Source organism: Lolium perenne, chromosome 4 (assembly GCF_019359855.2).
Source record: "Lolium perenne isolate Kyuss_39 chromosome 4, Kyuss_2.0, whole genome shotgun sequence".
Lineage (NCBI taxonomy): Eukaryota > Viridiplantae > Streptophyta > Magnoliopsida > Poales > Poaceae > Lolium > Lolium perenne.
Window position 1 is genome coordinate 12,110,010 of NC_067247.2, and position 27,892 is coordinate 12,137,901.

The 27,892-nt window shown below is 46.5% G+C and overlaps 2 protein-coding genes and 1 long non-coding RNA gene across 6 annotated transcripts in view; all 3 read right to left on the reverse strand.

Moving 5' to 3' along the window:
- Positions 1–351: 351 nt before the first annotated feature.
- On the reverse strand, positions 352–2,115 carry LOC127291782 (uncharacterized protein At4g15970). Its single transcript, XM_051321102.1, has 2 exons — positions 1,632–2,115; positions 352–1,348 (listed from the first exon to the last, which is right to left on the reverse strand). The coding sequence occupies exons 1-2, from the start codon at positions 1,956–1,958 to the stop codon at positions 488–490; spliced, it is 1,188 nt and encodes a 395-aa protein (XP_051177062.1). The 5' UTR covers positions 1,959–2,115; the 3' UTR covers positions 352–487.
- Positions 2,116–7,440: 5,325 nt separating this feature from the next.
- On the reverse strand, positions 7,441–7,970 carry LOC139830806 (uncharacterized). The gene is made up of 3 exons (XR_011744284.1): positions 7,925–7,970; positions 7,670–7,841; positions 7,441–7,578 (listed from the first exon to the last, which is right to left on the reverse strand). It is a non-coding gene; the product is annotated as an uncharacterized lncRNA (long non-coding RNA).
- Positions 7,971–13,345: 5,375 nt separating this feature from the next.
- Positions 13,346–27,892, reverse strand: part of LOC127291783 (uncharacterized protein At4g15970) — a 93,238-nt gene continuing 78,691 nt past the window's right edge. Inside the window, exons 1-2 of one of the 4 annotated variants that reach the window (XM_071818462.1) lie at positions 14,660–15,110; positions 13,346–14,393 (exon numbers count right to left, since the gene is read on the reverse strand). In XM_071818462.1, coding sequence (XP_071674563.1) covers positions 13,536–14,393; positions 14,660–14,998 — 1,197 coding nt within the window. In that variant the 5' untranslated portion in view covers positions 14,999–15,110 and the 3' untranslated portion in view covers positions 13,346–13,535. Of the gene's footprint in view, positions 14,403–14,659; positions 15,111–27,892 lie in introns of those variants that run through there. The other 3 variants (XM_051321106.2, XM_051321107.2, XM_051321104.2) reach the window with 3 other exon arrangements.

Below are 27,892 nucleotides of genomic sequence, written 5' to 3' on the forward strand. Positions count from 1 at the left end.
GAGATTTAAACTTTCTTCTTCTGACATGTGACTTATGAGTCTGACATGGTGGGTCCCGATTCAATCCCAGCTGCGTACTTTCTTCTTAACATAGCAAGATTTACTTATTATTTATTTAAAGGGTAGCCTAATTCTAAGTCAAGTTAAGTCATTCCGTATTTTAGTACATTAATATTTTTTCTCTATTGCAGCCCACTTGCAATACAAAAACCTAGTTGCAAGTTGCAACACCTATTTTTGACTTGATAGAGCCTTTAAAAAGCCCTTTGCAATTCATCAAATTAGCACGAATCACGATGAAAATCGAACCGCTCAGGACCTGGTTAAGCTCTAACTTTCCTGAACCGAGAATTAGTAAATCGGTTATTTAAATTAAATACAGTGTTTTTCTGCAATATACTCCATATCACACACGTATACCAACATATGCCCTATCATATATATATAAACTTGAAAAAAAATTGCTTGATCAAGCCAATAGATCCATTCACTTGATGCAGGCGCCGGGCACGGTCCACTTGGCCCGGTGTTTCTCCCAGTGAGGCAACCGGGTATAATTCTTCCAATCATCTAGCACGCTTCTCAGATCCCTCATCTTGTTCCTCAACCCAACACAACAATTCGCGTGCATCGTCACAATCTTCCCCAGATCCTTCCCGTAGCTACAGAACCCGCCGACGTGCGCCGGGTCCAGGTACCGGAGCCGGAGCCCGAGCTTCGCCACCAGCTGCTTCTTGATCATGTTGAACACCGGCTGCTCGTTGGCGCCCGGGTACCGCCCCCTGGAGTCGTGCAATAGTTTGGTCATGGCGATCGTCCGAGCGTTCGGCTTCACGTGGAAGAAGCCGGTGTTGGGGAAGTTGCCGAGCCTGTCCGGGTCGCCGAAGTAGACGTCGGAGGAGACGGTCATGTCGGCGTACGCCGTCACGTGCTTGAACGGGTCGCGGAACCACAGGATGTCGACGTCGGTGAAGAGGAACCCGTAGCCGAGCTCGAGGATCCGGCGCTGGAGCTTGACTTTGCTCCAGACCAGCTCCAGCCACTCTTTCGAGCCGAAGAACTTGGCGGAGGTGAAGTTGATGTGGACGCCCGGCATGGTGTAGTGGTAGCAGTGGCGGTGCACGGCCTGGCACCGGGCGTGCGCGGCCGGGTCCATGGCGACGACGAGCACGTGCGGGAGGAGCCGGGCCGTGCCGTCGCCGACGCGGAAGCTCTCCAGGAAGAGGTCCAGGAAGGAGCCTGGCGCCGCCCAGGCCTGGTTCACGCACGTGATGATCACCGTCCGGTCGTCCGTCGCCGCCCGCGCCACCGCCGCCGCCAGCCCACGGAACTCCTCCTCCTGCACGCCCTGATCCATCAAACAGTTTTACTGTTTTCATTAGACACCTGCCGGTCTGAGCGGATTTGCCGTTAAGTCTACAACGAATTAACGACATCTAACGAACAACAAACATCACTCACTGCTCGTACTAATAGTAAGTTGGATCAACAAAGAGGTTGGGTTGGTTAAGTTCAGTGGCAATCCGTGACTAGTTGGTCAAATATAGTTGGAAAAAAGCAGCCTGAATTTGCCATGCATGGAAAAAAGCTAGTAGAAGAAAAGGATTGAAAGCTGAATGAGTTGAACGAACCTCTTCTTTGTGATCTGCGATGGGAAGATGACTTGCACGAGTCCTAGTAGAATTGGCCTTCAGCGTGGTGTTAGCATGATGAGCATGATGGCCTTCTCCTGCAACCACAACCTGAGCCTGATGATCAGTAAGTCCTGCTGTGCCGTTGAGACGGCGGTGGTCTAATGATCTCCACCCGGAGAACTGGCCCTGCGTCCTGGCGCGGCTGAGCCCCGCCGCCGGTGCCCGGTACTGGACGAGCATGACGACGGTGAGGGCCGCGGCGGCTCCGAGGACGAAAGAGGCCGCCTGCCGTGCCGTGGCCTCCGCGACCATGGCCTTCCCCATCGCAGATCGCTAGCTAGCAAAACGACGGTGTGTCCTGGCTCGTGATGCTAGAGCACTGGTAGTACTACTAGAGAAATACACTGATCACACGACCCATACATGTATCAATGATGAATGTATGATAGAATTAGCTAGGCAGGGACTAAATGGAGTGTAGGAGATGCTGGGGGCCCTTAAATAGGCGGCCCTGGCCATCCCGCCGGTCCCTGTGTGGGTATAGTTCCGGTGGTATCGACTCTAACGAATCCCTGGGCTGATCAGCTGGAATTAATAACCAATAAAACTTAAGAGAAAAATTACGATTTGCCGGCTTAGGTTTAAAATTTTGCCAACTTGTAAACTAGTATAGGCTTCCTCCATTTGAACTACTCTTTCCTCCCAAAAAGAAAAACGCAGATTTATCTAAATTTAAATGTATCTACGATATCCTTAGAATGGAGGGAGCAGTAATAGCCAGTGGTTTTCGACTATAGTGATCCTTGGGCCGCTGAACCATTAGTAAAATTATGAGAAAATCCCACTAATTCCCCTTGTTTTTTGACACATGCACTCTACTAAACCATGGTTCATTACTTTTTCCAAATAATATGGCATCGTATGTTTGATTGTCAGAATGACATGGTAATCAACTAGACAGACAATATTATTTGTCAGACAAGCAGTGTTGTGTAGGTAGCCGCAATTCCCGTTACAACTAAGAAGATGTCACTATCCTAGCTCCGTCCCTGTAGGTAGGCCGTTCAGACATGTGAAAGCTGCCATAGATATACAAGTGCAGGCGTAAAGATGACAAGAAAAAATAAATAGAGCAAAAGCTGTCTTCAAATTCTAACTAATGATCAGATTGTATTTTTTATGTGTAGATTGGATGATGTTAGTTCCTATCTTTGCATTATATTCGCATCGAGACAAGAATGGTCCATCCATTTGGAAGCTTCCCTCCACATGCATGAATAACAGTATAACGCATAATGGAATATTAATGCTGTGATCATACATGATCGCAACGTACGTTGTAGCTAGCATCTACACTTAATATTGGAGGGGACGTTGGTCTTTTGTGTGAGACGGATGCGATGCCTGAGGCTGAGAGTTGGTGCGGATGGGCGGAATGCACATGGTGCCATGCATGATGCGTAGGTGACGGGCCATCGGCGCCTTTGACCCTTCTTCTTAGTCGAGGCGAGATCGATCGGTTTTCTGCAGAAAATTAGTTTTATTAGAGTCCGATGGGCGGAGTGCAGTGTAATTAGGGAGCCAACTTTTTGGTTAGTAGCGTGATGGCGACGTATGTCGATTTCGCCCAGCATCAATTCCACACGGATCGGGCGCCAGGTGTGCGCCCAGATTAGCTGTGAGGTCTCCGTTCCGCTCACTGTTCTATCTTCTACCAGTCTGCCCTGGACCTGCCCTTCGTTCCTTGTCTAAAAAAAAATGAAATAGTGTCTAGGAGGAACTAGAACACTATTGATATGGTAGAAGCGTGACTTGGCGTGACAATTTCAATAATTTATTTCTGGCAGGGATCGAACTCTGATCGTTAGGGTGCGCCGCTGCGCCCCCAACCACTAGGCTAGGCCTACGCCGTCCTTGTCTAATAATACATACAACTAGCTAACACACGTAGATCAGTTCTGGCCTCCGGCCTGCCCCTCCATTAATCTCACAAATTGCTAATTTGGCCAGATCAAATGTTTCCACACCGTATGTATGTGTATTCTACCGGTATCACAAATGCTCTTCGGTTTGACTCTTTTTCTTTAAAATGAGACATAAGCTTTGCTCAATCTACTATATATTAACTAAGGAGAAGAGAATTGTCCTGTTAATCAAGGAGAAATGGGGCGAAAACCTCCAAAATAAAAGCCACATGCAGTGCCGTGAGGCCATACCATGCAAAGATGCCACGGAGGCGGAGCTCATGGCAATCGAGGAGGGAGTGCAACTTTATGTGGTCTACACGGCCATTTGTCGTGGAGACCGACTGCGCTGAAGCAATTGAGCTTTTAGGATTTCTGCTATACGAGATTTATTACAGGAAAGGAATACCAGGATATCAAAAGTGAGCCGTGAGGCCAATGCGGTCAGCCACGAGCTAGCTAAGATAGGTAGGGTTAAACATAGGTCGGCTGTGTGGTTTGTTGACTTGCCCCCGGAAGTCTGCCGAGCCATAGACCAAGATTGTAATCCCCCTGTTATGTAATATATATAATTCCTTTCCCCGCAAAAAAAAAGCCACATGCAGACTACTCTCAAAGGAAGACGATATCTCAGGCATCAACGACACGTAGGGTCTAACACGAGGGGAGAATATTACTATGTCGTGTGTTAGCTAAGTTATGCATTCGATTAGAAGAAAGCAAGTTATTTTACAAGATCCTTGGAGGTTTTAACCAAAGAGGCCAAAAAGAACACGACGGTCGTAGACCGGTTTACACGTGTTACTGATGGTGGTAATCTTCCCTTGCAATGTTGAAAGGACCACATGTAGTCCATTCAGCTAGGCCAGATTTTTCTTTAAACGAGACAAAAGATTTGCTATTTTTATTAGTAGAGAAGAAGTTTAGAGGTTTTTTAGCACAAATGCCTAGAACAAGCCTTAGGACTTTAACAAAAGCCTACTCTTCAGCTATTACATAGCTCAAATATTTTGTGACGGCTAAGCACCAAGCCCTATCCTCATCTTTGATCTAAGCGATGACCATGCTCGCGGTGGATTGGTGGTGTCGAAAACTCTAGTGTTGCGCTCCTTCCAAACTTCCCAAGATATAAGCAGACCAAGGGTGCCATTGCTTTCCTATGTTGCCCTCTTGATAGGAAATATTTGTCCACCACACATCAATGTAAGGCTCCATAGTTCTCTCATGGATGCCGCACCAAGAGAGGATCTCTCTCCATATCCGCTTGGTAAATCTACAGTTGTACATGAGATGCTCTGTCGTCTCTTGGAATTGGTTGCATAGGGTGCAATTTCCACAATTTCCTCACCCCCTACGTTGAAGTCTATCCGTCGTCCACACTCTATTTTGCATAATCAGTCAAGCAAGGAATTTTCCTTTCCGGGCGCCCAAACTTTCCAAACCATGGCGTTGGGGGTGGTTGATATAAGGCCTTCAAATTACATCTTATAGGCCGATAAAGTGGATTATTTTCCGTCATTCGTGAATTTCCAAAGAATGGTGTCGATGACATCATGCACAACATGCATATCAACTAGAAGACCCCAAAGCTTGACAAATTATTCAGTGCGTACCAATCTGAAATCATGAGAGATCTTAATTTGAACAGCGCGTGGGCGCCAAGTCTTGTGGGAAAATGCCACCAAGCCAAGGAGAAGTCCAAAACTTTACCTTCTCTCTGTTCCCAATATTAGCAAGGGTTGTGGCTGCAAAAAGCTTCCAATCTTTCTTGTTGCATGGGTTTCCAAGCCCAATGCAAGGTTTAGTTTCGTCGGTCCATTCAAGGCATAGCCATCTTAACCTTAGGGCCACGGCAAACCTCTCAAGGTGCAGAATACCAAGGCCACCAAGCTTAGTAGGGCGGCACACTTTGTCCCAATTGACTTTGCATTTGCCACCGATCACTTTGGCACGGCCAGCCCATAGGTATGCACATAGAAGCACAATGATCCTTTGAATGACCTCCTTGGCGAAGTCGATGGAGGTGATGTGGTAGATCGCTTGGGAAGTGAGCACGGAGTGAACCAAGACCCTTCTATCGGCCATGTTGACATTTTTTCAATTTTCGGAGGCAAACTTTCCAGCAATTTTATCTTTCAAGTATTTTAGATTTTCTGTTTTGAGCCTAATGAGCGCCAAAGGTAAGTTCAAATAGCACATTGGCAAGGTTATTCTCTTTGCCGGGAAAGGTTGTAGAATGTCGTCAAGATCAAGGCGATCACATTGGATCGGGGCAACTAGACTTTTTTGAGAGTTGGCACACAATCCGGTCACATCTCCAAACGTAGTGAGGATGGAAGCAAGGCAAGCAATGTCCTCTTTCATCAGGGCCACGAAGACCGCCACATCATCGGCATATAAGAAAGTGTGCGCTATCGTTGCTCTACCATGAAGAGAGTGCAATCTTCCTTGTACGGTAGCCTTCGCTAGAATTTGGTTGATCGGATCAATAGCCAGGACGAATATGAGAGGGGACAACAGGTCGCTTGCCGGAGGCCTCGGCAATGCTTAATCGAGTCACAAGCTACCCCATTAAGAAGAACTCTTGACGTGGAAGAAGAGAGATGCGCTTAAATCCAATCTCAGAATTTTCTCGAGAAGCTACAATGTTGAAGAACGTACATGAGGTAGTCCCATCTAACCGAATTAAATATCTTTTAATTATCAAGTTTGAAAAGAAGGCACGGAGTTTTGGAGCGATGCAATTTGAGCGCCAGATTCATCACGAGAGCCACGTATGTAGTACGGACTGCTATTGCCGCATCATGTGCAACAGCAACTAGTCGCTTATAATTTGCTGCAGCTGCAGCTAGCTGGTGTATGCCCAACCTGTCATTCTTGGCATTTTCTTCAGTCGTATTCTGCAGATGGAAGGTTCTTAGGCCAACTGAATGTGGCATAGTGTTTCATCCTGTCCTGCATTCATTGGTTAAAAGTGATAGGCTAGGCTAGGCTAGTGGGCGGAACGTCCTGGAAGTACCAGTGTGCATCATCAGTTCATAATACATTCCTGTACTTACTGTACTACTAGTTAGCTAGCTCATCGTGTTAGGTCCATCTACCACCTGTTGAGTTCCCTGATTTGTACGGTTCGTTGATTTGATTGGCAAGGAATTTCTTTGCGCTAAGTAGTTCAACTACTGTTGTGTCGCTACTACGTAATTAAACATGCATTCTATCACTCTGTTCCATAATAAGTTTAGTATGCTAAAATGGCTTATATTATATAACGGAGGTAGTATTTCTTACAGATTTTTATGCCACCATTTTCCTTCTGGCCACAAACAACTTATACGAACAATTTATACTCACTAGTGGAAAACAGGCCTTTTGATCCGGGTGGTTAGGGCCTTTTGTCGCGGGCGGCCAGCCGCGACAAGCAAGGCGCGATAAAAGGGTGGCCTTTTATCCCGGGTCACTTACGACCCGCGACATAAGGTCCACCACGTGGCAGCCGCGGGGCGCGCAGGCACAAAGCCCTTTTGTCGCGGGCGGTATTACCACCCGCGACAAAAGGCCTTCTACGTGGCGCGCGCACAACGCTTCTGCTTTAGGGTTTGAGGGGTGCAGCACCCCTCCCCCCCCCGCCACCGACCGCCTGTTATTTCATTTTTTTCGTTCGAAAATGAAAGTTGCATATATTTGTACGCTACTAGAAGTTGTACACATTCATTCATTATATATATATATATAGATCGATCAAACAAATATTGGAAGCAGAAGTCGATTCCCCTTACACATATTCGTAGGTTCCCTACATATATACATGGAGCTCACGATCGACAAACGGTACTAACGACCGTCTATTTGGAGGTAGAACAACTATCTGGACTAAACAAGCCTTTGTTGTTTATTACTTCTCTAACCAAAAGTCCCGCCACTTCCTCCGCGATTCCTAGTGCGTGTTCCTTTGGTTGGAGTCTGTCCCGCATGAAGTCGACCTATATACGAAAATGAGATGAGTATGACTATATCAGTCTTGATAACGAAATATTGATGATAATAAATAAAGTTGTGAATGTTATTGCTTACGTCGAATTTATTTCTGTTCTGCTTCTCAGTGGTTAACATGCGAATGGACTCGCAAACGTAGTATCCACATAGATTCGTCCCTTGTGGCTGCTGGGGGCACGCTACAGGAGTAAATGTTAGCTTCTTTGCAAAGGTAATGTCCTTATGAACATTCTTCAAAGCTTGCCAAGCCCTGCCATGCAAAAGAATGATTGAATGAGTGGATAATTAATTGATATCTCACGAAAGATAAAGCGCGGCGATGAAGGAAATTACACTTGGAGCAACTTCTGCAAGTCCTGGAACCCGTCCAGGCCTCTACTCGATGGGTCTCTTACTTCAACTATTCCCTTATCAGGTTGAATGTCTAGTAGAATCCAGTGGAAGCTGCACATGTTATGCATATACGTCAGGAATTACACTTAACATCGAGTAAGAAAAATTGAATGTGCATAAAAGATCATTAAGACTCTCACTCGTAGTTGTAAGGAAACAATATTGAATCACAGAAATATTGCTGCCCCAAAAACCTTAGTAGGTTTCCCCCCGTTTCTTCGCGTTTATGCTTCACCGTTTCAACATGTATTTTATCTGGGTCAACAAACCCAACATTGATAATATTATTACTTTTGCACTCACTGATCTTGATCTGCAAAAGAGAACCCATAAGATATAATGAGTATATATATGCAATGAAAACGAACATGAACTGAATGAAAATGAACTTATATGTAGTTAACAACTTACAAGCAATAGCAACTCATGAGAGATTTGTCGAGGGCTTCTAGATTGAATAACTGCCAGAGTTCATTCATCTCAATATGGATCTCCTCGTTTCGGTAGTAATATTCCCATGGTATACTCGCCACGATGTACATTTTTTTCTCCTTGCATGCATCAAGGTACCACTGATGCAAATTCCGCATATGTGTTGGCAGTTTATGCAGCTGCTCTCTGCTGACCAAGTCGGCCCCGTAGACAAATTTAGGAGCTATATCAGCGGTGGGTAGTGCAGGGTCTGCGGCTCCAAACAATTCCTCCACGGTAACTCCACATTGAGCCGCTAGAGTTGCAGCTTCTTCCATATTGACATCAACACCATGTTCCTCTTACACCTTGGGAACATTAAACACTTAGAGTTCTGGGATCGATAGTTTGTGCTGAGCACCGAGGAGGGGAACTTCCTTTCTCTTTTTGCCTTTTGTCGTTTGCTTGGCCTTGAGGGGTGCACTTGTTGAACTTGACCTTTTCTCATCTGCACTTCTAGCTGATGATTTGCTCGTGCCAGCAATGTCCTTCTCCTTGGCCTTTTCATCCTTTTTTTGGTCAATTACCTTCGCAAGAGTGCGTGTATAGTCATCCTTCTTCTCGTGTAACTCATACTGCGATGGTGTGTTCAGAAAACTAGTAGCATATTCTATTTGCTTCTCTGTGTATGGCTCTGGCGCTGGAGGTTTTGGCTTATGGAAATGATCATAGTTGTGTTTCGCAACAGCGGCCGCATTTTCCTCGACAGTAAGATCCCAAGGACGGGGGGGAGGAACCTTTGGTACTTTCGGGAGGGGCGACCTCTTGGGGACAGGACTCTTGAAACGCTTCCGGCTGGGTGCATTCCGAGTCTTAGTGGGCGGAGGCGGCGGCGCTGGAGATGGAGATGGACTACCGATGTCGTGGTCGACGTCGTACCCACGGGGTGATGGTGGCGACATGTGATCAGTAGGAGGAGGTGATGGTGGCCTGCGATCACCTGGAGGAGGTGATGGTGACCTGCTGGGACGATCGGTACTAGGTGCTACCCAGCCTGGCAGCCTGATGTTCTTCTTTTCCCAGAGAATGATTTCTCCCAGCACCTCTCTGAGTGTAAGCCCCCCATCACCTCCAGGGATATGGAGCTCCAATGTCTCCCACTGCGGGACAACTGAATCCACCCCGACACGAGCATAGCCAGCTGGAATCGGATTGCCATGCCATGTTGCCGGCTCACCTTCAGGTCCAAATGCCGGTAAGACATAGCCTTCTAATCCTAGAGGGCAGACAAGCTTCTTTGCTTCATATGTACTGACGGGCAATTCATTATTTCTTGGAAACAGCTTCTTTAATATTATCATCAATTTCTCAAATCCCGAGTCAGTCACACCGACCTCTGCCTTCCATTTCAGCAATTCCAATATGCTACCCAGCTTTCTATGCCCATCTTCACAACCTGGGTACAACAATTTGTGGTGGTCCTCTAACATCTTGTCGAACTGCAACCTCTCCTTATCCGTGTCACAGTCTCTTCTTGCATCAGAAATGGCCCGACGAAGATCATCATCAACAGGATCATCTGATGCCTGTTCTTCACCTCCTTCTTCTTCATTGTCGTCCATTGCGGTATCAAAGCATTCAGAGAACATAGATCGATAATACTTCTCATCATTATCTTCTTCCTCATCGCCGTCTTCCATCATAACCCCTTCTTCTCCGTGCTTGGTCCAAACATTATAACTGGACATGAACCCAAACCGAAGCAGGTGGCTCTTAATATCTCTTGAGCAAGAGTAATCCTTCTCGTTCTTACATTTTAGACATGGACAGCACATAAAACATTGCTTCGACTTGTTGGCCTCGGCCACAAGCAGGAAAGAATTCACGCCCTCTCTGAAAGCGGGAGCACATCGGTTACCGTACATCCATGGATGACTCATCTGCATCATAAGTACAATTATATATGTATCAGATGCAATCACCTTGCTAAAATTAGTATTGTACGGACTATGCATATATATATAGTCGAGAAAATAGTTGCTAACCTTTTTGGATCAAAAAGAGGAGAAATCTTATCAAATAAACCAAGTGGCATCCCTCTCACAAGCATTCCATCAAACACCTCTTGTGCACATGTAGAAAAAATGAGCTAGCATACACCTCCACCTTCACCACCAAGGAAAAAATGAGGTGGGGGGGTGGCTGGCTGCTTCTATATATAGGGCGGGGACATTTTGTCGCGGGCCGTATTACGACCCGCGACAAAAGGGGTGGCCACGTCGCTCCTACCCCTTTTGTCGCGGGTCGTAATACGGCCCGCGACAAAAGGCCGCGACAAAAGCCTCCGCGCGCTCCACATGGTTTCGGGGCGACGTGGCCAGGCCATTTGTCGCGGGTGCAGGCGCGCCCGCGACAAAAGGCTCCCACGGAAGCCCTGTTTTCCACTAGTGACTGGATCACCATCCTATGCGAAGCAACTGTCATGCATGAGTAAGTACATAGATGCTCGCTAGCTTGACCTCAAATCGGGAGTAGAATTGCCCATGCGGCTAGCCATCTTATTTCGGACCTATTGGGGTATTCATGCATGAGAAGATTGCCTTAATTCAACCGCCACCGTCTTCAGGCCTTAACTAATTCCAACGCTTAGCAACACACACGATCAGTCTCGATCGTTAGGTGAACAATCGCTCTAGATAAGCTTCCGCACGCTCGGTCACGAATAGTCGGTATACGAGCGGTGTAATTGCTTACCTCGGCCATTAGTGAGGTACCGGTCTCCCACGGCCGCGACGACGGGTCGACAAGTTTCTCTGTCAGACGTAACAGTCGCTGAACGCGACGTACGTATTGACGCCGTTTGAATACCCATGGATTGCGCTCGAATTTAACAGGAGCCACACTCAATTTTCTTACTCCCTCCTATTCATATTGTCATATTAGTTGGCATCAGTGTATCTAGTACTAAAATATATTTAGATACATCTATATAAGAAATAATTAATATGAATCGAAGGGAGTAGCAATTCAATTACATTGAGTGAACGCGAGAATTTTAGTTTCACAGAGCAAATACATCGGGAGCCATCAGATTTTAGATTTTATAACGTACAGCAGATGCCAATTTTTAAAATAAATTGCCATGTGGCAAGTTTGCAATCTTACCCGGCAACTCAGTGTGTGACCGAGCCATAACTCCCTATTAGGCCATGTACAAGGCAGACTCTTAATTGAGGCGCTATGTTACTATTCCTGACCGTTTCACTTAATTTTTAATTTCATGCCGATATATCCGGGGATACCCTTTTGCGTCGCCGGCAGAAGTATGAGTCAGGCGCTTAACTATGCGTTGGGGGACTAAGCTTTTTTTTTCCCTTCCACATAAAACTAATCTACCAGCCTTTGGCGCTACTGAAATGCGAAAATCTATTTGGCACCTGAATTTAACTTTTTTCCATTAGGGTTCATGATGCTTATCCTTATATGTTACTATAATTGATTTTATTTTTGGTACTCAAGTGCCAAGAGTATGCCCTTAATGAAGAGAAGTGTGCCATGCTTTGGCGGTGTTAACTCCCAGATCGCATCTTGGAGGTTTGTCTTGGTGGCAGCGGGCGGACCGAGGTGCCATGGTGTGGTCGGGGTGATTTCGAGCGAAAGCCTAGCGCTCCGGCGCCAACAACGGCGATGGATGTGGGTGCCATCACCCTTTTGGGGACATCGTTGTGGTCACCCGTGCTACATAACTCTGGGTGAAAACCCTTGTCCGTCTTTTGTCTCGGCGATGGCGGCGCTTTTGAATCATCACCCTCTTGAGGCATCGACGTGGAGCTCTGGTACGTTTCGGTCGTGTCATGCTGACATCAACAGCTGAAGCTATCAGCCGGCTAAATGGCCTTCCTTCTCTATTGGGGAGCAGCAATGGAACTGCCTTACTGAGGATCGAGGATCAGTTACAACATTGGTGGTGAGGGGATCTCGTCGACTTGGGGTTTGGGAAGGTGGTGAGGGGATCTCGCTGGAGATGGGGAAGGGGGTGGGTGTTAGTGGGCGGTGAAGGACTAATGGAGGTGGGGGCTTGGGCGGGGAGGGACGAGAATGTCAATGGATGCAGGTGGCGGGGGTAGGGGTTGTGATGGAGGATATGTCGTAGACCCGATGTTTGGGAAGGAAAAGACCTTAGGAGCGGAGTTGTTGTTGGGCCCGGCCCACCATGCACTCCATGTGGTTGTTAGTCACTTCACATATGAAAAATGTGTTGAATAGGAGCTCACCCATATTGACATGGCCAGTTCACAACGCAAGAAATGGTTTACGACTTCGTCAAAGCTAAATAGCCGATATATGCCTTGAGTTACTGAGTTTCTTTTTTTTTGCAAGTACATAGGTTGTTTCTAATCAATCAGACACTTGTTGTTTTCGAAAAAAAGATACATAAAATGAAGACATCGTGTATTACTCAAATTGAGACGACGATAGGACATTCACTTTCTTCCACGATATTTTTTTTTATCATGACTCAACCACTAGCAAAGGTGATTACTTGGCCATTTTCTCCATAGAGTGTGCTGCAGAAAGCACATACCGGTGATTTCTAAATGGAGTATATATAGGGAGGGGAGCAATGATTATGTTCAGTGAAAAAGAATAAAGGCCTTTGTTGCGACTAAAAGTTCTATCAAATAAGCAAAGCCAGAATGACGAACCTATTTCTTCGCTAACAAATCCAAATTATCTTAAAGAATAGAAGGATATGCAAAATTTAAATGATCGCTGGACATGATTTGGTCCAGCATTGAATAATGAAGAATTTTCCCTATCTTTTTTAACAAAAGTATCGCTGAGGTTGGAGCTCCCTCCTTGAGTGACGATTGGCACGAACTTGCAAAAATCACAACCGTAGAAGCGAGGGGATTGAGCTTCCAAGCGAAAGAAAACTTGCACAATTCAGAAAGCAGAGAGAAGAATACTTACATATGTTTCAAATTTATGTTGGCATTAATGCTTCGCTCTACCATAACTTACTACCTTGTTCAGGAGTATGCATAATCCATCGATAATTATAGTGAAGGGCACATCTACAGAATATGAGTATAAGTTTTTTTTTGATAAAGAATATATGAGTATAACTTAACAATCATCACTTGATGCAGGCGCCGGGTACGGTCCAATTTGCCTTATGCTTCTCCCAGTGCGGCATCTTCGTATAATTCTTCCAATCATCCAGCACCCCCCTCAGGTCCCTCATTTTGTTCTTCAACCCAACGCAACAATTCGCGTGCATGGTCACAATCTTCCCCAGATCCTTCCCGTAGCTACAGAAGCCGCCCACGTACGCCGGGTCCAGGTACCGCAGCCGGACCCCGAGCTCCGCCACCAGCCGCTTCTTGATCATGTTGAACACCGGCTGCTCGTTCGGCGCCCCCGGGTACCTGCCCCTGGACTCGTGCCACACCTTCGTCATGGCGATGGTGCGAACATTGGGTTTCACGTGGAAGAGCCCCGTGTTAGGGAAGTTGCCGAGGTTGTCGGGGTCACCGAAGTAGCCGTCGGAGGAGACGGTCATGTCGGCGTAGGCGGTCACGTGCTTGAACGGGTCGCGGAACCATAGGATGTCGACGTCGGTGAAGAGGAACCCGTAGCCGAGCTCGAGCACCCGGCGCTGGAGCCTCAGCTTGCTCCACACCATCTCCAGCCACTCCTTGGAGCCGAAGAACTTGGCCGAGGTGAAGTTCATGTGGACTCCCGGCATGGTGTAGTGGTAGCAGTGGCGGTGCACGGCCTGGCACCGGGCGTGCGCGGCCGGGTCCATGGCGACGACGAGCACGTGCGGGAGGAGCCGCGCCGTGCCGTCGCCGATGTGGAAGCTCTCCAGGAAGAGGTCCAGCAGGGAGCCCGGCGCCGCCCAGGCCTGGTTCACGCACGTGATGATCACGTTCCGGTCGTCCATCGCCGCCAGCGCCACCGCGGCCGCCAGCCCCCGGAACTCCTCCGGCTCCTGCGTGCTCTGAATAATCAACATTTACTGTTTTTAGACGCCGCGCGGTCTCATATGATTAACGGTACATATAACTAACAACTGCATTTGTCTGACTCGCAAAAATTTATTAGATCAGCAAAGAAGTTTGGTTAGTTAAATTCACACGACTAGTTGGTCAATTACAGTTGGTACAGGTACACAGTACTGCAAGTTGCACAGCACCCTGAACTTGCTCATGGAAAAAGCAGAAAAATTGGTTACAAACCTGAATTGGTTAAACTAACCTCTTCTTGGCGATCTGTGCGTGGAAGAGGACTTAGAGCAGCGGGACGATCAGTAGTAGTTGAATTGGCCTTCAAGGTGGCGTTAGCCTGATGAACATGATGATCTTCTGCACCTACAGTCGGCGCCTTATGAAGTGTATGTACTGCTGTGCCATTGAGGCGGTGGTGGTCTAATGATCTCGAGCAGGAGAAGTGCCCCGGCAACCTGGCGCGGCTGAGCCCGGCAGCGGGCGCCTGGTACTGGACGAGCATGACGACGGTGAGCGCAGCGGCGGCGCCGAGGACGAACGATACTCCATGCCGGGCCGTGGCCTCCGCGACCATGGCCTTCCACATCATAGATCACTAGCTAGCGAACCGATGGTGTATCCTGGTTCGGTATGCTAGACAACTAGAGTACTACCGAAGTACACTTATCACTGATGAGTAAGTACTATACATGATAGGATTAACTAGGCAGGACTAACTGGAGTATGTGAGGTGTTCCCGGACCTTAAATAGGCGGCTCCGGCCATCCCGCCGGTCCCTTGGGGACGCCCATGAACCTGATCGACGTCGACTCGACTGTAGTATATGCTCCGCTTAAACTAGCAGGACCAGTAGCATCGCCTAGAGTCCATCCTTGGGCTGCTCTGCTGAGCTGAAATCAAGCAATAAAATATGAGGAAAAAAATCACCAACTCCCACCCTTAGTTTTGACATTTTTGTCAACTTTTAAGTTAATTTACTCTCAAATTATAGATCTTCTAATGAAAAAATTTCCTTTCGGAAAACAGCTTGACATCATGAGATTTCTTGGCTTCTCTCATATCTTCATCACTTAATTTAATCATACACCTCTTCTTCAATATTGGTGTTGGGGTTGGTTCAGGTGTAGTCCAATCATCATGATTTTGGCTTATTCTAGCCATTAATTCTTCAGCTTCGTCTGGAGTTCTTTTCCTGAAAACACAACCAGCACAACTATCCAGGTATGCCCTAGACTCAATGGTTAGTCCACTATAAAATATATCAAGTAAGTCATGCTTTTCCAAATCATGTCCAGGCCGAGCTCTAAGAAGAGAGCAAAACCTTGCCCAAGCTTCAGGCAATTTCTCTCTATCTTCCTGGTCAAAACTATAAATTTTCTGCAAAGCAATATGTTGAGCACTAGCAGGAAAATACTTTCAAAAGAAAACATCAAGCAAACCATTTGGACTATCAATAGAATCAGGAGGCAAACTATTATACCAAGTTTTAGCATCATCCTTTAATGAGAAAGGAAAAAATTTAGCAACAAAATAAGTACACTTCTTGATATCATCAGAAAACAAGCTACTCAAAGTAGAAAGCTCATTCATGTGCTCTACAGCACTTTCTTTTTCAGTACCACAAAAAGGTGTTTTCTCAACAATAGATATATGAGATAAATCAAGAGAAAAATCATAATCCTTATCCTTAATGTTTATAGGAGATGTGGCAAATTTAGGATCAGGAGACAGTTTATATCTAACAGCACGTTGTGCAAGAAGCTTTTTAATGTCACTTGCACCAGTAGTAGCATTACATTTATCAATAAAATCATCATCAAGTTCCACATAATCTTCATCAAGATCATCACTAGAGTGTTCAACAGACTCAGGTGAATTAACAGGTGTAACAGTATTTTCATTAGGAATTTCAGTATTTTCAATTTGTCTAGACCTAGCAATTGTAGCATCTAGAAAAGAACCTAATGAACCATTATCATCAAGCACAGTAGAAGCATCATTAAAATTATAAGGGGAATTTTCAGATTCAGCAGAAGTACCAGCATGTGAAGCTTGTGGTGGTGAAACAAGTTGACTTATCACAGATGGTGAATCAAGAGCAGCAGAGGTACTCAGAGTTGTACCTTTTCTTGTAGTGGATGGTAATATGGCGACTTTAGCATCGCGAGATTTACCCATGATGGAGGATTTGCAGCGAACAATATCAATTCAGGTGAACTTGCAAATAAAGCTATGCTCCCCGGCAACGGCGCCAGAAAATAGTCTTGATGACCCACAAGTATAGGGGATCGCAACAGTCTTCGAGGGAAGTAAAACCCAATTTATTGATTCGACACAAGGGGAGCCAAAGAATATTTGTAAGCCTTAACAGCGGAGTTGTCAATTCAGCTGCACCTGGAAACAGACTTGCTCGCAAGAGTTTATCAGTAGCAACAGTTTTATAGCAGTAGCAGTAGTGAAATATAAGCAGCAGTGTAATAAAGACAGCAGTAGTGATTATAGTAAACAACAGGATTAAAATACTGTAGGCACAGGGATGGATGAACGGGCGCTGCATGGATAAGAGAACTCATGTAACAATCAAGGCAGGGCATTTGCAGATAGTAATAAAACAGTATCCAAGTACTAAATAACCATAGGCATGTGTTCCGTATATAATCGTACGTGCTCGCAATGAGAAACTTGCACAACATCTATTGTCCTACCAGCCGGTGGCAGCCGAGCCTCTAGGGAATCTACTGGTAATTAAGGTACTCCTTTTAATAGAGCACCGGAGCAAAGCATTAACACTCCGTGAACACATGTGATCCTCATATCACAGCCTTCCCCTCCGGTTGTCCCAATTTCTGTCACTTTGGGGCCTCGGGTTCCGGACATCAATATGTGTATACAACTTGCAGGTAAGATCATAAAACAATGAATATCATCATGAATCAATAACATGTTCAGATCTGAAATCATGGCACTCGGGCCCTAGTGACAAGCGTTAAGCATAACAAGTTGCAACAATATCATAAAAGTACCAACAACGGATACTAGGCACTATGCCCTAACAATCTTATGCTATTACATGAACAATCTCATCCAATCCCTACCATCCCCTTCAGCCTACAGCGGGGATTTACTCACACATGGATGGGGGAAACATGGATGGTCGATGGAGAGGCGTCGGTGGTGATGATGGCGATGATCTCCTCCAATTCCCCGTCCCGGCAGGGTGCCAGAACGGAGTTTCTGATCCCGAGACGGAGTTTCGCGATGGCGGCGGAGTTCTGGATGTCTTCTGGCAATTTCGTCGAACCCCCATGCGTTTTTAGGTCGAAAGCCTTAAGTAGTCCAGAGGGGAGCGTCGGGGGGTGGCCGAGGCGACGCCACCATAGGGCCCACGCACGGCAAAGATTTCTTTGCCGTGCGCACCGAGCATAACTCACGGCAAAGAAAAGGCGCACGGCAACATCTGAAGGGAGCGCACGGCAAAGAGACCGTTCATGGCAAAGTCTGAAGATAGCGCACGGCAAAGAAATCACCACGGCAATGGCCCAACACACCGCACGACAAAGATTCGGTGCACGGCAAAGGCGTTGGGCATTGCCGTGCCTCACCCTTTGCCGTGCCCCCAGCTGGGATGCACGGCAACGCAGCCTTTGCCGTGCGTTTTGCATTTGCCGTCCGCCATATGACATTTCCTTTGTTTTTCCTTGATGTTTTATTTCATCTAATACTTATATTTATTTTTTTAATTAGTTTTACTTTTTGATGACTATTTATTGGTGCTACTTAAGACAATGTGTATATACCCATACTATTTGCAATACAAAAGTACTATCCATCTTCATCCCCCCACATATATCAGGGTTTCGGAGTAATCCGCGCTTCGGAAAATCTGCTAAGTGTTATCGCCCAAATGTGAGGAATGTCACACCGGGGAGCTATTTTTACACCATTACACCTTCCACCACACTTTCACACATATCATAGGTCCACATGCAAGATTTGGTGGGATTCCGGTGCTCCGGCGGTCATTCTCCCCCCCCCCCCCCAAAATAGCGGTATGTATGCCCCGGCGGGTCTAACCCCATAGATTTCTCCGCGCAAGATTCCACCAATGTACTTTTCATTGTTTTAGGTTTGTTTAGGACATATACACATGGAAAACCAAGCTTGGGACCCTTTGGCACATGGTAGCCTCCGGCATACCCACAGCTAGCCATTATCACATGAGCCACCCTTTCTCGGTAACTTGTTCTTCAAGACAATCTTCAAAAGTGGGCATATATACCAAACTTCCCATCCAATTCTTTTGATAATCAGATATCATCCATCGCGTTGTCTTCAATAAGATAGTCGACATGCGCTGACGGCACCACTTAGGCACATTATTCCAAGAAGAACTGCATTGATCTATTCGTTAGAGTTAGGGTTAGGGTTAGGGCTTAGGGTTAGGGTTAAGGTTAGGATTTAGGATTTAGGGTTAGGGTTAGGGTTTAGGGTGTTGCAGCTCCCGTGTTAGCATGTGCAGTTGCATTACTCGAAGCCTCCCCAGTTTAGGGTTTATAGGGTTTAGGGTTTATCGGAGCTATTTTCACACCATTACACCTTCCACCACACTTTCACACATATCATAGGTTGAAATGCAAGATTTGGTGGGATTTCGGTGCTCCGGCGGTCATTCTCCCCCTCCTCCCCCCAAAAACAGCGGTATGTGTGCCTTGGTGGGTCTACCCCCCTAGATTTCTCCGTGCGAGGTTCCACCAATGTACTTTTTCATTGTTTTAGGTTTGTTTAGGACATATACACATGGAAAACCAAGCTTGGGACCCTTTGGCACATGGTAGCCTCCGGCATACCCGCAGCTAGCCATTATCACATGAGCCACCCTTTCTCAGTAACTTGTTCTTCAAGACAATCTTCAAAATTGGGCATATATACCAAGCTTCCCATCCAGTTCTGGTGATAAGCAGATATCATCCATCGCGTTGTCTTCAACAAGGTAGTCCACATGCGCTGACGGCACCACTTAGGCACATTATTCCAAGAAGAACTGCCTCGATCTACTCGTTAGGGTTAGGGTTAGGGTTAGGGCTTAGGGTTAGGGTTAGGATTTAGGGTTAGGGCTAGGGTTTAGGGTTTGGGTTAGGATTTAGGGTTAGGGTTAGGGTTTAGGGTTAGGGTTTAGGGAGTTGCAACTCCCGTGTCAGCAGGTGCAGTTGCATTACTCGAAGCCTCCCTAGTTTAGGGTTTATAGGGTTTAGGGTTTAGGGGAGCTATTTTCACACCATTACACCTTCCACCACACTTTCACACATATCATAGGTCCACATGCAAGATTTGGTGGGATTTTGGTGCTCCGGCGGTCATTGCCCCCCTCCTCCCCCCAAAAACAGTGGTATGTGTGCCCCGGCGGGTCTACCCCCCTAGATTTCTCCGTGCGAGGTTCCATCAATGTACGTTTTCATTGTTTTAGGTTTGTTTAGGACATATACACATGGAAAACCAAGCTTGGGACCCTTTGGCACATGGTAGCCTCCGGCATACCCGCAGCTAGCCATTATCACATGAGCCACCCTTTCTCGGTAACTTGTTCTTCAAGACAATCTTCAAAAGTTGGCATATATACCAAGCTTCCCATCCAATTCTTTTGATAAGCAGATATCATCCATCGCGTTGTCTTCAACAAGGTAGTCCACATGCGCTGACGGCACCACTTAGGCACATTATTCCAAGAAGAACTGCCTTGATCTACTCGTTAGGGTTAGGGTTAGGGTTAGGGTTAGGGCTTAGGGTTAGGGTTAAGGTTAGGATTTAGGGTTAGGGTTAGGGTTTAGGGTTAGGGTTAGGATTTAGGGTTAGGGTTAGGGTTAGGATTTAGGGTTAGGGTTAGGGTTTAGGGTGTTGCAGCTCCCGTGTCAGCAGGTGCAGTTGCATTACTCGAAGCCTCCCCAGTTTAGGGTTTATAGGGTTTAGGGTTTATGGGAGCTATTTTCACACCATTACACCTTCCACCACACTTTCACACATATCATAGGTCCACATGCAAGATTTGGTGGGATTCCGGTGCTCCGACGGTCATTCTCCCCCTCTTCCCCCAAAAAATAGCGGTATGTGTGCCCCGGCGGGTCTACCCCTAGATTTCTCCGTTCGAGGTTCCACCAATGTACTTTTTCATTGTTTTAGGTTTGTTTAGGACATATACACATGGAAAACCAAGCTTGGGACCCTTTGGCACATGGTAGCCTCCGGCATACCCGCAGCTAGCCATTATCACATGAGCCACCCTTTCTCGGTAACTTGTTCTTCAAGACAATCTTCAAAAGTGGGCATATATACCAAGCTTCCTATCCAATTCTGGTGATAAGCAGATATCATCCATCGCGTTGTCTTCAACAAGGTAGTCCACATGCGCTGACGGCACCACTTAGGCATATTATTCCAAGAAGAACTGCCTTGATCTAATCGTTAGGGTTAGGGTTAGGGTCAAGGTTAGGATTTAGGGTTAGGGTTTAGGGTTGGGGTTAGGATTTAGGGTTAGGGTTAGGGTTAGAGTTAGGGTTAGGGTTAGGGTTTAGGGTTAGAGTTTACGATTAGGGTTAGGGTTAGGGTTTAGGGTTAGGGTTAAGGTTAGGGTTAGGGTTTAGGGTTTGGGTTTGGGCTATTAGCACATGAGCCACCCTTCGCGGTAACTTGTTCTTCATCAAGACAATCTTCAAAAGTGGGCATACGCTACCAAGGTTCCCATCCAATTCTGGTGATAAGCAGATATCATCCATCACGTTGTCTTCAACAAGGTAGTCCACATGCGCTGACGGCACCACTTAGGCACATTATTCCAAGAAAAACTGCCTTGATCTACCGGTTAGGGTTTGGGTTAGGGTTAGGGTTTAGGGTTAGGGTTAGGGCCATTATCACATGAGCCACCCTTCTCGGTAACTTGTTCTTCATCAAGACAATCTTCAAAAGTGGGAATACCAAGGTTCCCATCCAATGCCGGTGATAAGCAGATATCATCCATCGCGTTGTCTTCAACAAGGTAGTCCACATGCGCTGACGGCACCACTTAGGCACATTATTCCAAGAAGAACTGCCTCGATCTACTCGTTAGGGTTAGGGTTTAGGGTTAGGGTTAGGGTTAGGGTTAGGGTTAGGGCCATTAATTATCACATGAGCCACCCTTCTCGGTAACTTGTTCTTCACCAAGACAATCTTCAAAAGTGGGCATACTAAGGTTCCCATCCAATTCTGGTGATAAGCAGATATCATCCATCGCGTTGTCTTCAACAAGGTAGTCCACATGCGCTGACGACAGCACTTAGGCACATTATTCCAAGAAGAACTGCCTTGATCTACCGGTAAGGGTTTAGTGTTAGGGTTAGGGTTAGGGCCATTATTGCATGAGCCACCCTTCTCGGTAACTTGTTCTTCATCAAGATAATCTTCAAAAGTGGGCATACCAAGGTTCCCATCCAATGCCGGTGATAAGCAGATATCATCCATCGCGTTGTCTTCAACAAGGTAGTCCACATGCGCTAACGACACCACTTAGGCACATTATTCCAAGAAGAATTGCCTTGATCTACTGGTTAGGGTTTAGGGTTAGGGTTAGGGTTAGATTTAGAGTTAGGATTAGGGTTAGGTTTAGGGTTATGTTTTAGGGTTAGGGTTAGGGTTAGATTTAGGGTTAGGGTTAGGGTTCTGGAACTTGCTGTAGTTCCACTCGTTGTAAGCATCACGCTCAGCCTTTGGGTTCCGGTCCTCTCGATGATTCTGACCTTCCACCCTGCAGCTTCCAGGCCTTTTCGGTGGTGGTAGCATGTATGCTTCTCTGCGTTTGTCTACCGAGTAAAGCCTTGCTGTAAAACAAAGGACTTTGTTCACTTGTTTGAAATGGTGAAAATTAAAAAAGTTCCTTGCCGTGCAGGGGCGCACGACAAAGAAAACTGCCGCACGGCAAAGGGGCCCTTACGCACGGCAAAGGACTTTGTGCACGGCAAAGGAGCTTTGCCGCACGGCAAAGCCTCCGATGCACGGCAAAGGTCTTCGCACGGCAAAGCTCCCACGTAAGTAACCCTATCGGGCCACGCGTGCGTCGTCCCGACCACACAACGTACGCACGACCCAACCCAGCTCCACCCTCCTGCGCCCCCCTCCCGCGCCGCCGCCAGAGCACCTCCCTACCGCCACCGCCGGAGCACCTCACCTGGTTGCTGCTGCTGCTGCTCGCCCCTCCCCTGCCGCCCGTTCTGCTCGCTCCTCCCCCGCGCGCGGCGGCCCGTGTTGCTCGCCCCTCCGCCGCGGCCCGTGCTGCTCGCCCCTCCCCCGCCGCCCGTGCTGCTCGCCCCTCCGCCGCTGCCCGTGCTGCTGCTGCTGCTCGCCCCCTCCGCCCGCCACCAGCCGCGGGAGCTGCGGCCGCCACCAGCCGCGGAAGCTCCGGCCACCACTCGGTATGTGGCTAGCTTCCTCTTTTTTTGTAAATTTGAATGTTACTTAGTATATTTAGGTTAGTTATAAAATAATATGCATGCTAATTGGTAGTTAAAATAAAATTGCATGAAAAATAGGGTAATTTAGTATAGAAATTACTTTAGAAATGGGATTTAGGGCACAATTTAGTAGAAGTAGTGTATTTATAATAGTGGGATTTAGAGCAAACAAATGGTCTTTATCGCTAATTACTTTTCTCACTATGCAGGCGATGTTTCGAGGTGGACACAGGGGCCGGCGTTGTCGGGCTGTTTGAGGAGCGTTGCTCAGAGGGACCGTTTTTTCGGAGGGGATTTTGCCGAAGGGTTGTTGGTCTTCTTCGCCGGTTGTCGATCACGCTTCGAGGGTGAGAATCCGTTCGCCTCTCTTGTACCTAGGTTTTTTTTCTGTCTAGATCACCAAGTATGTCGCGATACCTAGGCGTCTCTTCCCGACCGTAAGGGTTACGCGGATAAATATGCATTAGTGGTCTCGCATATTATGAACCGTAACTCTTACGGCATTTATCGTGACAGCCGGTGGATGCGTAGTTGGGTACGTTCTCCCTGCTCTACCCCGATCCGAGACAGGATTTCGGCAGCGCCTCCCCGTTGTTCTCCGGATGCACACCCCTCTCGGCTTTTTGCCGAGACGTGTATCGGGAGAGCAGCAGGGAGGTGCTGCCAAAATTCTGTCTCGGATCGGGGTAGAGCAGGGAGAACGTACTCAATCTACGGATCCGGCGGCTGCTAGGAGCCCACCTAGTAGAGATTCAGGTTGATGCATGCGTAAAAAAATATTATGCATTTAATTCCTATTTGATATAAATGCTATGTTTGTCTGTTTTGGTGCTGATTAGAGGATGGATAATCGTGACTGGATGTATGATAGCAGAATCAGTCAGTGGAACTATACTGATGAATGGGGACAAAAGACCGAGCAGTTTGTGGACAGGGCGTTTGACATCCCTAGCAGACCTAGAACAGTTTGGTGCCCTTGTAGTAAGTGCGCTAACCAAAAGCCACAGGACAAGGAAACTATGAGTAATCACCTGCTCAAGTTTGGGTTCACACCGTCCTACAAGACTTGGACTTTCCAAGGAGAAAAGGCAAAGAAACTGTTGGAGATATGCCCAAGAGGCAATAATAAAGTGGTTATTATATATCTTTATGTTTATGTTAAATGTTTGCATACCATGCTATAATTGTATTAACCGAAACATTGATACATGTGTGTTATGTGAACAACAAGGAGTCCCTAGTAAGCCTCTTGTATAACTAGCTTGTTGATTAATAGATGATCATAGTTTCATGATCATGAACATTGGATGTTATTAATAACAAGGTTATGTCATTAGATGAATGATATAATGGACACACCCAATTAAGCGTAGCATAAGATCACGTCATTAAGTTCAAATTGCTATAAGCTTTCGATACATAGTTACCTAGTCCTTCGACCATGAGATCATGTAAATCACTTATACCGGAAGGGTACTTTGATTACATCAAACACCACTGCGTAAATGGGTGGTTATAAAGGTGGGATTAAGTATTCGGAAAGTATGAGTTGAGGCATATGGATCAAGAGTGGGATATTGTCCATCCCGATGACGGATAGATATACCCTGGGCCCTCTCGGTGGAATGTTGTCTGATTAGCTTGCAAGCATGTGACTTGGTCACAAGAGATGACATACCACGGTACGAGTAAAGAGTACTTGTCGGAGACGAGGTTGAACAAGGTATGGAGATACCGATGATCAAACCTCGGACAAGTAAAATATCGCGTGACAAAGGGAATCGGTATCGTATGTGAATGGTTCAATCGATCACTAAGTTATCGTTGAATGTGTGGGAGCCATTATGGATCTCCAGATCACGAACCGTAGGGTGACACACTTAAGGTTTGATGTCGTTTAAGTAGATATGGAATATGGAATGGAGTTCGAATGTTTATTCGGAGTCTCGGATAGGATCCAGGACATCACGAGGAGGTCCGGAATGGTCTGAAGAATAAGATTCATATATAGGAAGTCATTTTCTAGGTTTGAAAATGATCCGGTATTTTTCTGCAAGGTTCTAGAAGGTTCTAGAAGAGTCCGGAAGAAATCACCATGGAAGGTGGGACTCCACCCACCTTGGCCGGCCAGCCTAAGGGAGGAGGAGTCCCAGGTGGACTCCTCCCATGGTGGCCGGCCAGCCCCACCAAAGGAAAGGGGGAGTCCCACTCCCCCTAGGTTTGGCCATATGGAAGGTTTTGGTGTTGGGGTCTTATTCGAAGACTTTTGACCTAACCCTTGGGGATCTACCTATATAATGAGGGAGAGAGGGAGGGGGTGATACGTCTCAAACGTATCTATAATTTCTTATGTTCCATGCTAGTTTTATGACAATACTCACATGTTTTATATACACTTTATATCATTTTTATGCATTTTCCGGCACTAACCTATTAACAAGATGCCGAAGCGCCAGTTCCTGTTTTCTGCTGTTTTTGGTTTCAGAAATCCTACACAGGAAATATTCTCGGAATTGGACGAAACAAAAGCCCACGGTCTTATTTTCCACGGAGTCTTCCAGAACACCGACGAGGAGACGAAGAGGGGCCGCGAGGCGGCCACACCATAGGGGGGCGTGGCCCCACCCCTGGCCGCGCCGCCATATGGGGTGGGCCCCTCGGGCGTCCGCCGACTCTGCCCCTTCGCCTATATAATCCTTCCGTCGCGAAAACCCTAGTACCGAGAGCCACAATACGAGAAAAGTTATTGAGACGCCGCCGCCGTCAATCCCATCTCGGGGGTTTCTTACTGAGGGAAAACTTGCTGCTGTATGCATCACACCTTCCTCTTGGGGTTCCCAACGGACGTGTGCTTTACCGTCACAAGAAGCTACTTTCTGGCGCCGTTGCAATTCCTGTCGCACGTCAGCAGATGCGTACAGCAGCAAGTTTTCCCTCAGTAAGAAACCAAGGTTTATCGAACCAGTAGGAGATGAAGGCCACGTGAAGGTTGTTGGTGAAGGAGTGTAGTTCGGCGCAACACCAGGGATTCCGGCACCAACGTGGAACCTACACAACACAATCAAGATACTTTGCCCCAACTTAACAGTGAGGTTGTCAATCTCACCGGCTTGCTGTAAACAAAGGATTAAACGTATGGTGTGGAGAATAATGTTTGCTTGCAAAGAACAATAGAGAACAATGATTGCAGTAGGTTGTATTTAAGATGTAAAAGAATGGACCGGGGTCCACAGTTCACTAGTGGTGTCTCTCCAATAAGATAAATAACATGTTGGGTGAACAAATTACAGTTGGGCAATTGACAAATAGAGAGGGCATAACAATGCACATACATATCATGATGACTACTATGAGATTTACTTAGGGCATTAAGACAAAGAACATAGACCTCTATCCAGCATGCATCTATGCCTAAAAAGTCCACCTTCGGGTTAGCATCCGCACCCCTTCCAGTATTAAGTTGCAAACAACAGACAATTGCATTAAGTACTGTGCGTAATGTAAACAATACAAATATCCTTAGACAAAGCATTGATGTTTTTTCCCTAGTGGCAACAGCACATCCACAACCTTAGAACTTTCTGTCACTGTCCCAGATTCAATGGAGGCATGAACCCACTATCTAGCATAAATACTCCCTCTTGGAGTTACAAGTATCAACTTGGCCAGAGCCTCTACTAGCAACGGAGAGCATGCAAGATCATAAACAACACATATATGATAGATCGATAATCAACTTGACATAGTATTCCATATTCATCGGATCCCAACAAACACAACATGTAGCATTACAAATAGATGATCTTGATCATGATAGGCAGCTCACAAGATCTAAACATGATAGCACAAGAGGAGAAGACAACCATCTAGCTACTGCTATGGACCCATAGTCCAAGGATGAACTACTCACACATCAGTCCGGAGGCGGGCATGGTGATGTAGAACCGTCCAGTGATGATTCCCCTCTCCGGCAGGGTGCCGGAGGCGATCTTCAGAATCCCCCGAGATGGGATTGACGGCGGCGGCGTCTCAGTAACTTTTCTCGTATCGTGGCTCTCGGTACTAGGGTTTTCGCGACGGAAGGATTATATAGGCGAAGGGGCAGAGTCGGGGGACGCTCGAGGGGCCCACCCCATATGGCGGCGCGGCCAGGGGTGGGGTCGCGCCCCCCTATGGTGTCGCCACCTCGTGGCCCCTCTTCGTCTCCTCTTCGGTGTTCTGGAAGACTCCGTGGAAAATAAGACCGTGGGCTTTTGTTTTATCCAATTCCGAGAATATTTCCTATGTAGGATTTCTGAAACCAAAAACAGCAGAAAACAGGAACTGGCGCTTCGGCATCTTGTTAATAGGTTAGTGCCGGAAAATGCATAAAAATGATATAAAGTGTATATAAAACATGTGAGTATTGTCATAAAACTAGCATGGAACATAAGAAATTATAGATACGTTTGAGACGTATCAGGCATCCCCAAGCTTAGTTCCTACTCGCCCTCGAGTAGGTAAACGATAAAAAGGATAATTTCTGAAGTGACATGCTACCATCATAATCTTGATCAATACTATTGTAAAGCATATGAGATGAATGAAGTGATTCAAAGCAATGGTCTATAGTTTGTTAACAAATAGATAATGACTAAACAACAGAATCATATAGCAAAGACTTTTCATGAATAGTACTTTCAAGACAAGCATCAACAAGTCTTGCATAAGAGTTAACTCATAAAGCAATAGATTCTTAATAGAAGGTTTTGAAACAACACAAAGGAAGATTAAAGTTTCAGCAGTTGCTTTCAACTTTCAACATGTATATCTCATGGATAATTGTCAACACAAAGTAATATGATGAGTGCAAATAAGCAAGTATGTAAGAATCAATGCACACAGTTGACACAAGTGTTTGCTTCTAAGATAGAAAGAAGTAGGTAAACTGACTCAACATAAAGTAAAAGAAAGGCCCTTCGCAGAGGGAAGCAGGGATTACTCATGTGCTAGAGCTTTTTATTTTG

What these genes read in the sequence shown, in the direction of transcription:
- LOC127291782 (XM_051321102.1), bottom strand. Translation starts at nt 1,958, where the DNA reads ATGGGGAAGGCCATGGTCGCGGAGGCCACGGCACGGCAGGCGGCCTCT. An exon ending in TCGCAGATCACAAAGAAGAG is followed by an intron (nt 1,349 to 1,631) that starts GTTCGTTCAACT and finishes TTGATGGATCAG; the next exon opens with GGCGTGCAGGAGGAGGAGTT.